This window comes from Tachypleus tridentatus, chromosome 2 (genome assembly GCF_004210375.1).
Source record: "Tachypleus tridentatus isolate NWPU-2018 chromosome 2, ASM421037v1, whole genome shotgun sequence".
Lineage (NCBI taxonomy): Eukaryota > Metazoa > Arthropoda > Merostomata > Xiphosura > Limulidae > Tachypleus > Tachypleus tridentatus.
The window spans coordinates 6580491-6598678 of record NC_134826.1 but is presented as its reverse complement, the minus strand read 5'-3'; the positions used below and the strand labels follow the sequence as shown (position 1 = coordinate 6598678).

The 18188-nt window shown below is 33.8% G+C and overlaps 1 protein-coding gene across 1 annotated transcript in view; it reads right to left on the bottom strand.

Annotated features, from left to right (window-relative positions):
- Window positions 1-4167: 4167 nt before the first annotated feature.
- LOC143237556 (disintegrin and metalloproteinase domain-containing protein 10-like) overlaps window positions 4168-18188 on the bottom strand; it is a 73006-nt gene continuing 58985 nt past the window's right edge. The window contains exons 11-12 of the mRNA XM_076476960.1: window positions 12211-12345; window positions 4168-9958 (exon numbers count right to left, since the gene is read on the bottom strand). Of these exons, the coding sequence (XP_076333075.1) occupies window positions 9674-9958; window positions 12211-12345 (420 nt within the window). The 3' untranslated portion in view covers window positions 4168-9673. The remainder of the gene's footprint in view (window positions 9959-12210; window positions 12346-18188) is intronic.

The window sequence follows — 18188 nt, the reverse complement described above, 5'->3', positions numbered from 1 at the left end:
TCCTCCATCTTCAGTTGTGTCCATACTGATGGTCAAGGTTACTCGCTATCGCTTCACACTGTAATTTTCGTTTGGTTTGAATTTCGGGCTAGACGAGGGCTATCTGCGCTAGACGCTCCTAACTTAGCAGTGTAAAACTAGAGGAAAGGCAGCTTGTCATCACCACCCACCGCCAACGTTTGAGCTGCTCTTTTACCAACGAATAGTTGGATTGACCGTTACGTTATAACGCCCTCACAACTGTTTGGTGCGATAGTGATTTGAACTCGCGACCTTCGGATTACAAGTCAAGCGCCTTAACGACCTGGCCATGCCGGACCATAAGAGTATTGGATTATTCATATTAGTTGTGCAGTAGTCGGTGATTGTCATAGAAATAAAGTGATTTATCTGGTTTTGATGACCCACATTTCTAGAGAGGAATTTATTGGTGTCAATTATGGTATGACTATGAACACATAGTGCTAGAAACCGGGTTTTGATACCCACGGTTGGTAGATTACACATAGTTCTTTGTGACCGGGTTTTGATACCCACGGTTGGTAGACCGGGTTTTGATACCCACGGTTGGTAGATTACACATAGTTCTTTATGACCGGGTTTTGATACCCACGGATGGTAGATTACACATAGTTCTTTATGACCGGGTTTCGATACCCACGATTGGTAGATTACACATTGTTCTTTATGACCGGGTTTTGATACCCACGGTTGGTAAATTACACATAGTTCTTTATGACCGGGTTTTGATACCCACGGTTGGTAGATTACACATAGTTCTTTATGACCGGGTTTTGATACCCACGGTTGGTAGATTACACATAGTTCTTTATGACCGGGTTTTGATACCCACGGTTGGTAGATTACACATAGTTCTTTATGTAGCTTTGTACTTAATAACCAACAACTGTTCTGTTAAAAGTGACGCCCTTATAGAGCGCTGTTTAGAATATTCAAATATTTGGAGTTTAATTGAAATGATTGTTTTTCGTTTTGGTTGATGTTAAGCCCAAATCTACATCTTGGGTTATTTGTGCTTTAACTACCATCGGTATCGACACACGATTTTTAGTGTCGTAAGCTTGAAATTTATCTCTGAGTCATTGTAAAACTTGTTTGGATGTCAATTGAACATCTTGTACAGTGGATTCGTAAGAATTACCGTATTTTTCGGTGTATAAGACGCACCCCTATTTTCTAGGCTATCTTCAGGAAGAAAACAAACTTCCACAGTCATCATTTGTTCAACATCAGCATCATGTTTTATTACTCTTTAGAATACTTCAAAAGTTGTGTCCATAATAAAATATGGTAGTTTCATATATTTCTATCAAAACATTGTTCTTTCATTACGAAAATTTGTAAGATATTTTGAAGGTTTTCATAATGAATGAAAACAAGTTCTGAAAATTCACTTGTCCTCAAGCAACATCATTTTTGGTACCATAAAAGCAATTGCTCACATCACATTTTTTAAATACATTTATTACAGTTTCCACACTTTGGGGAAGATAAAAAAGGTTTGGTAGTTTTTTAAACATTAAGGAAACAAAAAACTGCTTACTCGCCATAAACCCCTTTAAGATACGTGTTGGGAGGCATAAAAGTTTTGACCTTCGGTGTATAGGACGCAGGGGAAGGGGGGGGTTGAAATCCCTTTTTTGACAAAAAAAAGTGCTTCTTGTATACCGAAAAATAAGATAATTGTTACATTTAAATCATCAAATATATTACATCAATTGTGGTGAAATTAAATGTTTGAGCAGTGAGCTATAGTCTTTCTTTTTTAATACTAATCTATCGTTGTTGTTGTTATTTTTTCAAAGCTGAATTAACAAACTGTTCTTTTATAAAAATGTTTTTATTGTACACACTTTCAACATTGTTATTTTAGTTTTCAAATCTGTCTTCAAGACTCAATAATAGGTTGTGAAAAGTTTTAAAACACTAAGCTCCCTTTCCTTCCTCAAATAAAGGCAGGGGGAACATATCTCTTCATATAACATTCCTCACTTGTAACTTTCACTTTTAGTTTCATAAATAAAACTTACACGTCTCCTCTCTTCCTTAGCTAAATTTTATACGAATTGCTATTCGTTTCTTACCACAGTTTGAATTGCGAAGAAAATATAACTATTTCTCTGTGAACACCTCCGATTTATAGTTAAAGTTCTGTCACGCTATTTTTGTGTTTTCACTAAGCCTAATATAATTTTTTTTTCTGTAGAACCTCTGTGTTCGAGGGTACAAGAACACACGAAAAAGTTAAACATTCTACCTAGACATTGCAGCAACATTTTAACATCACATTCTAAACTGAATAAAACCTTGTTCGTTTGTGTTAGAACTGTTGTGTTCATCGTGGGAAATCTAACCCTGGATTTTACCATTGTAAATCCATAAACTTATCCTGGATTTTACCATTGTAAATCCATAATCTTATCCTGGATTTTACCATTGTAAATCCATAATCTTATCCTGGATTTTACCATTGTAAATCCATAAACTTATCGCTGCCTCGCCAGAGGACTTGAATAGAATAATTAAAGTAACAAATTAATCCAGAAAATTTCACGGAAAAGGTAACCAGTTTTTAAGATTTTGGAAAATTAAAGGTAAGGTAAAAAATGTTGAAGAATGCACATTACGAGTGATACGAAGATCAAAAGTTTCAAATGTGTCTTTAAAAAGTTTAAATCAAAGCATCACGTTCTTTACATTTATTTTTTCCAAACATTTCTGGGTAATTTATAACATATTATAAAAAAAAATTATGCCATGATTTTCCTTTCGTTTGTATGTTCTGCTCAAAGCTACAAACTGAGATGTTTACCTTCTGTTCATCGCGGAAAATCGAACGACAACTTTTAGCACTGTTAAGTCCATAGACTTACAAAAAACGTTGTTGCTCTTAAAAACCTTTCTACACCAAATTTTGTTGTGTCCGATCTCTCAAAGTTTTATTCATATCATTATTTTTGTAAAAGTAAACAATATTTGTAATTTTTCTGTCGCTGTAATAATAAACGTCTCAGGAATTCTTGTCTTTTTCATGACCTCAAGACATCGGCTACAAAGAACGTTTAGGATTACGGCCAAAAATATCTGGAACAGAGTAGACATCTATCTGATGAAATAATGCATTATAACGTTTATAAGTAGAAACGAAAGAAAAACATACTTAGCTAGCTATTCTGATTACACTGTAGATTTTTAGTTTCGTTCTAAGTAGGTAGCTTAATTAATGTGATCGGAGCTATTAATGTTACAGAGACCTTAGAACTTCGTACCCACTTAGAGTAGACAACGTTAACGAGCATTTGATGAACTTAAAGTATGCCAATGTTTATAGTCATGTAATTAAACAACTCGGTTGTTTGTATGTTGTTGTTTTTAAAGTAATGTTACTCGATGAATTTCCTATTTTCTTGTTTAAATTCCCCCAGCATGCACTACAAATTCTGAACGGCTGGTATGGGTATTAACACTTTTATTGATAAGCAGAGAACAACGTTTTGACCTTCCCAGGTCATTTCCTAGGAAGGTCGAAACGTTGTTCAATAAAAGTGATAATACCCATACCAGCCGTTCTGGGATACATTTTTATTTCAAGTGGGTTTCTCGTCATCAGTAGGAACAGTTCTTGTAGTACTGACTCTGATAGAGTTGCAAAGGTGAAATAAAACACTTGTTATTATAATGTGTAAAGATTGTTTTATGTTCTTTATTTGCTATCATTCATCTCTCTTTATAGAACACGTATCCTGAACGAACTTTCAAATCTTGTGTAATTAAAAATAAAACCACGTTCATTAATCAAAACATCTATCTACTCATCAAATAAAGATTATACAGTTATTCACAGGAGCTGATATTCACTCCAGGGAATGGTTTCCATGCAATGGTTATAATCAGTACCGGATTAATATGTAGGCCATCTATGGTCCCGCCGGCCACCGAAGTAAAACAAATTAAGGTTCACAAAACTAGCAGAACAGAGGCAAAAGTGAGTAGTTATTAATGTTCCTAAATGTTACCTCGGCCTAGGGCCCCACTAAACTTTAATACAGTCCTTGGGTATAATGAAATAACATTAGGTTTTGAGAAGTAAGATATATTAGGTACAAATGTATCTAGAAATAATAATCACTTGTGTTCCTTGAGATATTTTTGAAAAACACTTTATTACAGCAACTTTTCAAATTTAAATCAAAGCTGAAATACATTAACTGACGGCATGAAACAATAAATAAATATATATAATCATATTTACACAACGTTTCAGTTTTAAAAGCACGTGTCTTTAAACAAAATGAAAAACATAGACTAACCATAGTATAGTCAAGATAAGTTTCAAACTCCCGCATCAAATGCCATTTTTATTGTCTCTAAGAGCAATTATAACATTTACATTTGTTAAAACTAAAGCCTCAGAAAACACATCTACTGTTTTTATCATTGTAATATTTCTGTTATAAATAATGTATTTAACGTTTCAGATGTTCATGTTAATTATAACTGTTCAAACTCATTTAGAACCACTTTCAAACTGAGCTCCATATTAAAAGAAACCTGCAGTGTTTAACATTATTTTACAACAAAACTTTAATGTTTACACATATTCATAACACCACTGAACAACCATAGTTTATCATTGTACACATTGTCACCACTGAACAACCATAGTTTATCATTGTACAAACCACAACATACAAATCATTGTTAACAATATTTATAAAATCACTTTCCTACTAAAACCTAAGAAATTGCAGTTTAATTTGTTTTACAAAACAGTTAACAACGTTTAGAGTGGTAACAATGTCTAGATGGTATTTATAAAATCATTTGTTTAATGCATTCAAAAGATTTTCAATCCAACTAACGTGTATAAACAGACAAAGACAAGCATCGAATAAATTATTACAAATTGAAACTTCAACCAAAATTATAATATGGTTTCAATTAATATTTATTTCTTAAAATATATTTTCTCGCTTAGCTTTGATGAAACATTTTCTATGAATAAAGCAAATATTTTTTTAAGGAAACTATTCATAAAAGAATTACACAACGAGGCAGCAACGTAAAAATAATTTAAATATATTAACAACTAATAATTCGATATTATATTATTGAAAAAAGACATCTTCATCGTATACAAATCTATATTTTCACATTAGTGTAATATCTTTCTATGAAGCTCCTGTGAAATGTATTATTATTAAAAGGTTAATTTTTAACATAATTTTAATGAAACGGTACCTTTAACACGCCCCCAGAAAACATAGTTGTTTAACAAACTTTCCGAAAGCAAATTCATTCCGTCAGTGGACTTCTCGTTATTGTAACCGATAATTAAATATTTCGCGGTTTTTTCTTGTTGTCTTAATTAAGTTCTATTATTTATTACAGCGGAAGAGCAGAAAATACTTGGTAAATATTGTGATTTTATGTTGAGACACGGTAAGCTATAAACTATTAACGCATGGACCTGAATTAGACCAAAAGAAACGACAAATTCCACTTTCAAAAATACACACCAAAACTAAAGCAGTGATCATATAACTTATCTCGCATGCCTATACCATAATAGTTTGTTTGTTTCAGATATCTGCGCAAAGCTACACAAGGGTCATCTATACTAGCCAACCCTAATTCCAAACTGCTAGAGGGAAGGCAGGTAATCAACAGCACCCTTCGCCAACTCTTGGGTAATTCTTACAGAATAATTGCATTTGACAGTCGTTCTTATAATTCACCTAAAGCCCCAGAATGAAAAGCACGGGTTTATGGTAACGGGAGGCGAACTATAAACATGATCCATATGTATATAAATATGATTTTTTTTAAAAAAACATCTTTCTTGTACCTGAAGCACTGATGAAAATATTTTTAAAAAACATGATCAAGGTATTTCATAGATTCATTTCATACAATCACAAGAGTGGTGACAAATATAGACTTTTTATTTGTAATCACGTAACCACTTCGGAAAAGAGATTATATAAATGATTTCATAAATAAATGACTATTCATTGTGCAAACAGATGAACATTTATACAGCACTATACTCTGTAATGTGGGCTCTGTGGATATAAGTAACAGTTAAGGGCTAGGGTTAGAATGACAAAATATGTTCACAATTAGAAAACAACTGGACAACATTATTTAAGTATCACTAACGCCTTTCATAATATTTATAAAATCAAAATAAACTATTTGTTAATAGTGGTTTTCTGATGAAAGGTTTTCTTTTAGTTTAACTTTTCGTATTACGGAAATTGTTTTCCATCTTAATACAAAGCCACACATTGGGTTGGGTATTGGTCCACCAAGGGGAAGAATCGAATCCCCGATTTAAAGTAGTTTACCGCTGAAAGTTGGGGAACAAAGAGAGAGATGAGGATTGGTACGTATTTAAAACTTTACAGTACTGGGTGAAACTTTCCACATAGACTTACTTTTAACGTCTTACTTTTATGTATGTATTTTATTTGGTTTCGTTACGGTTAAACGTAAAACCACATATTGGGCTTTCTGCTCTTTCTACCATAGGTATCGGAACCCGGTTTTTACAGTCATAAGCCTACAGACTTATCGCTGAATCATTGATGGTCAAGGTAAGGGGCATATATAGGTTAACAACGATTCGTTATAGAAACATTAATAGAGAACTTAACATTAGCGTCACTTGATGAGGATGAATTATAAAGGCTGTACTTGCGTGCTCCCTCCCCCGTTACTTCAGATGGGGACCCTACGCTATGGTACCACTTATGTACACGCATTAATCCAACCTAACTAAAAATGTTTCACAAAATTTGCAATACTGGCCTCCTCCACGAGCACAGGAGCTAGACTCCCAAATGTTTATCTGTTTTTGAATTTGCGCAAAGACACACGAAGGCCATCTGCATTAGTCATTTCTAATTTAACAGCGTAAGGCTAGAAGAAAGAGAGCTAGCCATCACCACCCACCGCGAACTCTTGGGCTACTCTTTTACCAAAGAATAGTGGAATTGACCGAACATTATAACGCCCTCACGGCTAAAAGGGCGAACATGTTTGGTGTGACTGGGATTCGAACCCGCCACCCTCAGATATTACGAGTCGAGCGCCCTAACCAACTGGCTATGCCAAGCATAACTCCAAAATGACGACCCTAGAAGTTAACCACTAAGATCATTTGAGAGGGTGTATCAGTTACGTAAAACCTCGAAGTCATATTTGTGTCTCTTGTCTACTTTGTTACAAAATTGGCTGAAGTGTTAATAGAGACTTACAACACTAAAATTCGGAATTCGATTCCCCGTGGTGAACACATAAATTAATGTGTCATAATACCAACGGTACACATTTCGGTAAGGGGAGAAGTATCACAGTGACGCCGATTTTTATATCACCCCTTACGTTGCGTCTTGGGACATTTGTTTTCATAAATGGATGATCCCTACTTTGTTTTGTAAAGTAAGCTTTTTTGTTGAAAAAGAAATGGCAAAATCAGCGAATGAAACGTAAGTTAAACTGTATATCAAACATGAAAACAGGAACGTGTGGATCACTTGCTCAACCAACAAACTGATCGATAATTTTTTTCTAAGGCTTCTTTTCAATATTTTTGTGACTGACGGTATAAAGATTTATCAGTATTATTTGGCAGTCAGGTATTACCACTGTTAGATTAGATTTAAGCCAAGTGATGGCGCTGCAATTGGTCCTTGTTGATTTGTGTTGCGTGTGCTCGCTGGAGACCAAGTATTATATACACCCTTACAAACTGTATAATCTGATATACGTCTATAATACTTATATGTAATTACCTAACAGAAATCAGTTCCTTGCCTTGCTGCATTTTTATTTGCTGGAAACAATCTGCTCTTGTTTTTGTTTTTTAATAATGACACAATAATCCGTGACGACGAGAAAACCCACTTGTAGAGAAAATTATATATGTAAAAAATGGCTGGTATGGATAGGGTTGGTTTGGTTTTTTGGAATTTCGCACAAAGCTACTCGAGGGCTATCTGTGCTAGCCGTCCCTAATTTAGTAGTGTAAGACTAGAGGGAAGGCAGCTAGTCATCACCACCCACCGCCAACTCTTGGGCTACTCTTTTACCAACGAATAGTAGGATTGACCGTCACATTATAACGCCCCCACGGCTGGGAGGGCGAGCATGTTTGGCGCGACCGGGATGCGAACCCGCGACCCTCAGATTACGAAGCGCACGCCTTAACGCGCTAGGCCAGGTATGGATAGGGAAAGCACTATGTAGAGGAGCGAACACCGTTTCGACCTTATTCGGTCATCGTCAGGTTCACAAAGAAAGAAAGAGGTAACTGACCTATAGCAAAATTAGAGAAGCCTTACTCGTACAACAACTCAAGCCCAAAATAAACCAATACAAAGGAACACCTTTATACCTATATTAATAATATAATCCAACATCTAAGCACGCCCTCTGCACTCCTACACTCAATTACACAACCGCCTTCAAACATGTGGTCAGCTATCGGTCAATTACCTCTTTCTTTCTTTGTGAACCTGACGATGACTGAAGATAGTCGAAACGTTGTTCGCTCCTCTGCATAGTGATTTCTCTATCCATACCAGCCGTTTTTACATTTATAATGACACAGTTTATTATTTCGACATTCTCTTGCCAGTGGTGTCTCACATGATAATGAGAAATAAATATTTTTTTAATACATTTAATAGGCTAAGACTTTTCCAGCGTATCTCCATATATTTAAGATTCCTTTCAACAAACAAAATCAGTTCAATCAGTGAAAATGTTCTCTGTTGCTGTTTTGTTTTATATAAGTTCTCCATTACAGTTACCGTAAATACAATTTTAGGAATATAATTAATACACGGTACTGTTCAAATTAATTTTTTTTTACAAAAAGTATATATTTTGTCTGTACTGCAAACTTTACATGGTTTGAAAAAAAATGTTTTGGTAGTTTGTATCTGATATTATAAAAAGGCTTAACTGCACTAATCGTCCCTAATGTTCAGTTTAGACTTTAGAAGTTAGAGATAAGGCAGCTAGTAAGTCAACAGTACCAACTGCCAGCTTGTGAGTTACTCTAATCAAAAAGTGGGATATGACCGTTACTTTTATAACGTACTCACAGTCATAAAGTGCAAAGCACAACTTTCACTTTTGCTACAACAAGACACGAACCATGGACCCTCGGATCTTCAGTGTGGCACGCTAACCACACTGGGCCTAAAAGAACAGTTGAAAACAATCCTTTTGTAATACAGAGATTTTATAAAGTCGTGTTATATCGTAATTGAAAAAATATGCTGCTTATTGGTAAAACTGTGGATTCTGAAAACTTCACAATTGTCAAAGTCATGTTGGTCGCAGTCCATTCACGTATCTACATCTTTGTATACTAACAAACATGAACAAAAAATATATAGTTCGATTACACCATCGCAAGTTCCACAAAACATATAAAAACAATCTGGTTCGCTCTGTTTAGGCAATTTTTAACAGTGTTTGACCAAGAATTCTTCGAGTTAAGCCTAGTTCATATATATATATACATATAATAAATTGTCTCTTTCCAAAGAAAACGTGAATATCACTTGTTCAGTTTATTTCTCATCTGCATTGCTAACATTACTTCGCTTGTTATTAATGATTTAGATTCCTATGGTCAAACCCAACCCATACCATGGTTTGAAAATGGGCGGTCAAGTGGTCGAAAGGTCACGGTAGTTTTGACAAAGTTCGAAGTAACTGGCTCGGTAGAGCTTGTGTGAGCTATAGTTACTGGGAATCCCTGGGTGGAGGCTACAGTCTGTGTTCGACTCTTAACCACAGCCGGATTTATACCAGGACATACAATAGAATTGCTCCTCGACGCTAGGGGGTTGGAAACCTCGCAGTACGCTTTCCTTTTACTTTTCGAACTTTTCCCAAACACTTTCACTGACAAAACCTAGTATAAAAAATAATTAGAACCTTATTATTACAAGTTTGCTTCGTGCAAGATTGATGTAATGAACAATAATTCGTCCTCCAGGCAACTGACAAATAGAGACAGCCGTTCTTCATTAAAAGATTTAGAAGCTGAAAGAAACAAAACACAAGTGACCCGTATTGTTCACGTTCGATTGCCCCTATTTTTGAGTGACTGACTAGGAAGAGAGCAGTCAGGAAGCAGCACTCGCCGTCACATGATGTTTTGCCATGCCACAGTGTATAGGATGTTCAGGAACGTTACGTTTCGAACCTCAACTCCTTTGATCAGCTGCTCCAAATATTAACTTCTAGGCCACACCCAACTCACCTTGTTAATACTTTTAGAGAAACAAAGTTCTATAGGTATATTATTCTCCAAGCTTTCACGTGAAGTTGATTATATTAATGTTGAGTCGAAACTAACGATAAACGATATATATATCAGCAGAGACTCGCAAAGCATTTGCAGATAAATCAGTATTTTTATTGGAACAGTAATTCATTAAGGTAGCACTGATCCTTAAAACTGGGAAAATTTACATGTTAAAAGAGAAATATATTATCGCAGTCCATGGAGATACATTTTCAGTCATATATATCAAATGCATAATTAATTCGGCAGGATCAAGACATAAACAGTTTTAGTATCATAACTTTACATAGGAATGATAAAAACGTGTGAAGATAGATAATATACACGTGAACATCCTCATAGCTTGAATTTTAAAAAATATAAATTTTCTCCAATGTTAACGAACTACTGATAAGTAATTTTAATCAATGTGTTCATTAGTGGTAATTAAACTCATAACAAGACAAAAGGTAAATATTTCTGAATTTAAAAAAAATCAAGCTATAGTATAATATTAATAACTGTGCTAGATTTCATGTCATTAGTGGCTTAAATGGCGCAGTTGTCGCGCTAAATTTAACTGTTAAAAACTGCATTGAGGAAATCGCCGTTAATGTTTTTGTGGACTTATATGTCAGTAAGTTTTCAGTAATGTTTCCCCAGCATGGAAATCTACCAAGTTTTAAAAGTGAGTGCTACTTAGACTAAAGCATTTCTGGTATAGCACAAAATAATTCTAACTGCAGACACCGAAATCTGTAAAGTCCATTTGTCTTAGGCCTAACATTAGTTAAGCCTTTATTAAGTACGACTTGTACTCGATATAAATTAACACTGTAACTTGTATTGTTTTTTCTTTTAGTTTAGTTAGGGATAAATTTTACCGCAATGTCATCTATAACTAAACATATAACGTTATTCTACGAACTAAAAAACTTTGATATAATTTCAGTAAGTTGTTATACAACATATCTACCAAAGTATATTTGCGTCCACATTTTGGTTATGTACATTGGACTGAAATGTGAGCGCATGCGCACTTAGATACTTTTAATAATTCTTTCAGCTTCGGAACTTAGATTCTCTTTATTTCATGTTTCCGTGTTGTTTGCTTGTTTATTATTTATGCCATTTTCAGGATCATGTCCGTGTAATGTTATCTGGTTTCTGTTGTGTTTTATACATTTTGCGTTGCAAGATTAATGAACTGTTGTATTTAGATTATAAGGTTTGGTTTGAATTTCGGACAAAGCTACATGTGGGCTATCTCCGCTGGCCGTCTCTAATTTAGCAGTGAAAGACTAGAGGAAAACAGCTAGTCATCACCACCCACCAACAACTCTTGAGCTACGCGTTGACCAACGAAAATTGGGACTGACCGAAACATTATGACATTCCCACAGCTGAAAGGGCGAGCATGTTTGGTGTGACGGTGATTCGAACCCGCGAACCTCAGATTACGAGTCAAGTGCCCTAACCGTATGGCCATGCCGGGCTCAGATATTAAGATGCGCGCGCATTTTCAGAGCAGACAAAACTGAGTATTATTATAATAAATAGGCTGTGAAATATGGTTAATGTCATATGGTATTACAAATATAAAGTTTATAGAGTGACCGACCTGTTACTACTAAGTTTTGTCTTTAAATAAAACTTTATCAAGTGATTCACCTATTGTTACTCGAAATAAAAAGAAACAGAAGTATAAAGTACTAGAGAAAAATGTTAATATTAAATAAAAACAATGCTGTTTAACATGTCATTTAAATACCAAATGTCAAGTTTAAACTGTTTTCTCGGCTGAACAGTCTCACAAACTCTGAATTACAATTTTTTTTTAACATTGTCTATTTGCTTTGAAAATATAAATATCGTACCATAAACAAGACAGCTCCAGTTAGGCATAACAACACTTCCCACCAATGGTTCGTCAGCCACTGTTTCAGCATAGCCATACTCTCAGTTGATAAAAGAAGTCGGTGTAGCGTGGCTAACGGTCCGGACGGGTCCACCTGGTGATAAAAACACATCCATATTTTAAAATCCGATCGCTTGTTTGTTTGTTTTGGAATTTCGCACAAAGCTACTCGAGGGCTATCTGTGCTAGCCGTCCCTAATTTAGCAGTGTAAGACTAGAGGGAAGGCAGCTAGTCATCACCACCCACCGCCAACTCTTGAGCTACTCTTTTACCAACGAATAACGGGATTGACCGTCACATTACAACGCCCCCACGGCTGGGAGGGCGAGCATGTTTGGCGCGACCGGGATGCGACCCCGCGACCCCCAGATTACGAGTCGCCCGACTAAATACGCTTGGCCATGCCGGGCCGAAAATCCGATCGCATTAAAGTAGTCATATGTGAGGAAAAACCTGGATAATCATATGTTGAATTACATTGACTGACCATTGCATTAATGTCTATAAATATACATTATTAAGACTCTTCATATTAACTTGGATATGCAAAATAAACCGATCACGTGATACGTTGAACGACTACTTGACCCTATAAATACGAGAACGTAATCACTTTATGATATGGTTGGATAAATCACGTTTCATTTTTCTCTGTACTGACGGAAGGACGGTAATAAGGAGACAATCACAGGGATTGCTGGACATGCAAACTACTGGAGATTGTATAATGACAGAAGAACCAATCTCTTTGTTAGGATTGGGCCATCTAGTTCTCAAACCTTCTATACCTAACCTTACCGATGCTTCACTGACAAAACTCTATCTAGCTCTTCTGAGACAATAATAGCGCTGTGAATAATTATATCATTGTGATTGAGGAAACACTGTTCATCAGGATGAAGATATTCTATTGAGGGAAGGAATGAAAGACAGAAACTTTTATATAAAAAAAAAGAGAAAGAGGTGGCGTTTCAACTTCTGCACTGCACACTTCTTGTGAAGATAGAGTTACTGAATGATATGTACAATCACCAGTGTGATATTAAAGATAGAGTTACTGAATGATATGTACAATCACCAGTGTGATATTAAAGATAGAGTTACTGAAAGATATGTACAATCATCAGTGTGATATTAAAGATAGAGTTACTGAATGATATGTACAATCACCAGTGTGATATTAAAGATAGAGTTACTGAATGATATGTACAATCACCAGTGTGATATTAAAGATAGAGTTACTGAATGATATGTACAATCACCAGTGTGATATTAAAGATAGAGTTACTGAAAGATATGTACAATCATCAGTGTGATATTAAAGATAGAGTTACTGAATATGTACAATCATCAGTGTGATGTTAAAGATAGAGTTACTGAATGATATGTACAATCACCAGTGTGATATTAAAGATAGAGTTACTGAATGATATGTACAATCACCAGTGTGATATTAAAGATAGAGTTACTGAATGATATGTACAATCACCAGTGTGATATTAAAGATAGAGTTACTGAATGATATGTACAATCACCAGTGTGATATTAAAGATAGAGTTACTGAAAGATATGTACAATCATCAGTGTGATATTAAAGATAGAGTTACTGAATATGTACAATCATCAGTGTGATGTTAAAGATAGAGTTACTGAATATGTACAATCATCAGTGTGATGTTAAAGATAAAGTTACTGAATGATATGTACAATCACAAGTGTGATATTAAAGATAGAGTTACTGAATGATATGTACAATCATCAGTGTGATATTAAAGATAGAGTTACTGAATGATATGTACAATCATCAGTGTGATATTAAAGATAGAGTTACTGAATGATATGTACAATCACCAGTGTGATATTAAAGATAGAGTTACTGAATGATATGTACAATCACCAGTGTGATATTAAAGATAGAGTTACTGAATATGTACAATCATCAGTGTGATATTAAAGATAGAGTTACTGAATGATATGTACAATCACCAGTGTGATATTAAAGATAGAGTTACTGAATATGTACAATCATCAGTGTGATATTAAAGATAGAGTTACTGAATATGTACAATCATCAGTGTGATATTAAAGATAGAGTTACCAGATGATATGTACAATCATCAGTGTGATATTAAAGATAGAGTTACTGAATGATATGTACAATCATCAGTGTGATATTAAAGATAGAGTTACTGAATGATATGTACAATCACCAGTGTGATATTAAAGATAGAGTTACTGAATGATATGTAGAATCACCAGTGTGATATTAAAGATAGAGTTACTGAATGATATGTACAATCACCAGTGTGATATTAAAGATAGAGTTACTGAATATGTACAATCATCAGTGTGATATTAAAGATAGAGTTACTGAATGATATGTACAATCACCAGTGTGATATTAAAGATAGAGTTACTGAATATGTACAATCATCAGTGTGATATTAAAGATAGAGTTACTGAATATGTACAATCATCAGTGTGATATTAAAGATAGAGTTACCAGATGATATGTACAATCATCAGTGTGATATTAAAGATAGAGTTACTGAATGATATGTACAATCATCAGTGTGATATTAAAGATAGAGTTACTGAATGATATGTACAATCACCAGTGTGATATTAAAGATAGAGTTACTGAATGATATGTACAATCACCAGTGTGATATTAAAGATAGAGTTACTGAATGATATGTACAATCACCAGTGTGATATTAAAGATAGAGTTACTGAATATGTACAATCATCAGTGTGATATTAAAGATAGAGTTACTGAATGATATGTACAATCACCAGTGTGATATTAAAGATAGAGTTACTGAATATGTACAATCATCAGTGTGATATTAAAGATAGAGTTACTGAATGATATGTACAATTACCAGTGTGATATTAAAGATAGAGTTACTGAATGATATGTACAATCATCAGTGTGATATTAAAGATAAAGTTACTGAATGATATGTACAATCACAAGTGTGATATTAAAGATAGAGTTACTAAATGATATGTAGAATCACCAGTGTGATATTAAAGATAGAGTTACTGAATGATATGTAGAATCACCAGTGTGATATTAAAGATAGAGTTACTGAATGATATGTACAATCACCAGTGTGATATTAAAGATAGAGTTACTGAATGATATGTACAATCATCAGTGTGATATTAAAGATAGAGTTACTGAATGATATGTACAATCACCAGTGTGATATTAAAGATAGAGTTACTGAATGATATGTACAATCACCAGTGTGATATTAAAGATAGAGTTACTGAATATGTACAATCATCAGTGTGATGTTAAAGATAGAGTTACTGAATATGTACAATCATCAGTGTGATGTTAAAGATAGAGTTACTGAATATGTACAATCATCAGTGTGATATTAAAGATAGAGTTACTGAATATGTACAATCATCAGTGTGATGTTAAAGATAGAGTTACTGAATATGTACAATCATCAGTGTGATGTTAAAGATAGAGTTACTGAATATGTACAATCATCAGTGTGATATTAAAGATAGAGTTACTGAATATGTACAATCATCAGTGTGATGTTAAAGATAGAGTTACTGAATATGTACAATCATCAGTGTGATGTTAAAGATAGAGTTACTGAATATGTACAATCATCAGTGTGATGTTACAGATAAAGTTACTGAATGATATGTACAATCACAAGTGTGATATTAAAGATAGAGTTACTGAATGATATGTACAATCACCAGTGTGATATTAAAGAGAGAGTTACTGAATGATATGTACAATCATCAGTGTGATGTTGAAGATAGAGTTACTGAATGATATGTACAATCATCAGTGTGATATTAAAGATAGAGTTACTGAATATGTACAATCATCAGTGTGATATTAAAGATAGAGTTACTGAATATGTACAATCATCAGTGTGATATTAAAGATAGAGTTACCAGATGATATGTACAATCATCAGTGTGATATTAAAGATAGAGTTACTGAATGATATGTACAATCATCAGTGTGATATTAAAGATAGAGTTACTGAATGATATGTACAATCACCAGTGTGATATTAAAGATAGAGTTACTGAATGATATGTACAATCACCAGTGTGATATTAAAGATAGAGTTACTGAATATGTACAATCATCAGTGTGATATTAAAGATAGAGTTACTGAATGATATGTACAATCACCAGTGTGATATTAAAGATAGAGTTACTGAATGATATGTACAATCACCAGTGTGATATTAAAGATAGAGTTACTGAATATGTACAATCATCAGTGTGATATTAAAGATAGAGTTACTGAATGATATGTACAATCACCAGTGTGATATTAAAGATAGAGTTACTGAATATGTACAATCATCAGTGTGATATTAAAGATAGAGTTACTGAATATGTACAATCATCAGTGTGATATTAAAGATAGAGTTACCAGATGATATGTACAATCATCAGTGTGATATTAAAGATAGAGTTACTGAATGATATGTACAATCATCAGTGTGATATTAAAGATAGAGTTACTGAATGATATGTACAATCACCAGTGTGATATTAAAGATAGAGTTACTGAATGATATGTAGAATCACCAGTGTGATATTAAAGATAGAGTTACTGAATGATATGTACAATCACCAGTGTGATATTAAAGATAGAGTTACTGAATATGTACAATCATCAGTGTGATATTAAAGATAGAGTTACTGAATGATATGTACAATCACCAGTGTGATATTAAAGATAGAGTTACTGAATATGTACAATCATCAGTGTGATATTAAAGATAGAGTTACTGAATATGTACAATCATCAGTGTGATATTAAAGATAGAGTTACCAGATGATATGTACAATCATCAGTGTGATATTAAAGATAGAGTTACTGAATGATATGTACAATCATCAGTGTGATATTAAAGATAGAGTTACTGAATGATATGTACAATCACCAGTGTGATATTAAAGATAGAGTTACTGAATGATATGTACAATCACCAGTGTGATATTAAAGATAGAGTTACTGAATGATATGTACAATCACCAGTGTGATATTAAAGATAGAGTTACTGAATATGTACAATCATCAGTGTGATATTAAAGATAGAGTTACTGAATGATATGTACAATCACCAGTGTGATATTAAAGATAGAGTTACTGAATATGTACAATCATCAGTGTGATATTAAAGATAGAGTTACTGAATGATATGTACAATTACCAGTGTGATATTAAAGATAGAGTTACTGAATGATATGTACAATCATCAGTGTGATATTAAAGATAAAGTTACTGAATGATATGTACAATCACAAGTGTGATATTAAAGATAGAGTTACTAAATGATATGTAGAATCACCAGTGTGATATTAAAGATAGAGTTACTGAATGATATGTAGAATCACCAGTGTGATATTAAAGATAGAGTTACTGAATGATATGTACAATCACCAGTGTGATATTAAAGATAGAGTTACTGAATGATATGTACAATCATCAGTGTGATATTAAAGATAGAGTTACTGAATGATATGTACAATCACCAGTGTGATATTAAAGATAGAGTTACTGAATGATATGTACAATCACCAGTGTGATATTAAAGATAGAGTTACTGAATATGTACAATCATCAGTGTGATGTTAAAGATAGAGTTACTGAATATGTACAATCATCAGTGTGATGTTAAAGATAGAGTTACTGAATATGTACAATCATCAGTGTGATATTAAAGATAGAGTTACTGAATATGTACAATCATCAGTGTGATGTTAAAGATAGAGTTACTGAATATGTACAATCATCAGTGTGATGTTAAAGATAGAGTTACTGAATATGTACAATCATCAGTGTGATATTAAAGATAGAGTTACTGAATATGTACAATCATCAGTGTGATGTTAAAGATAGAGTTACTGAATATGTACAATCATCAGTGTG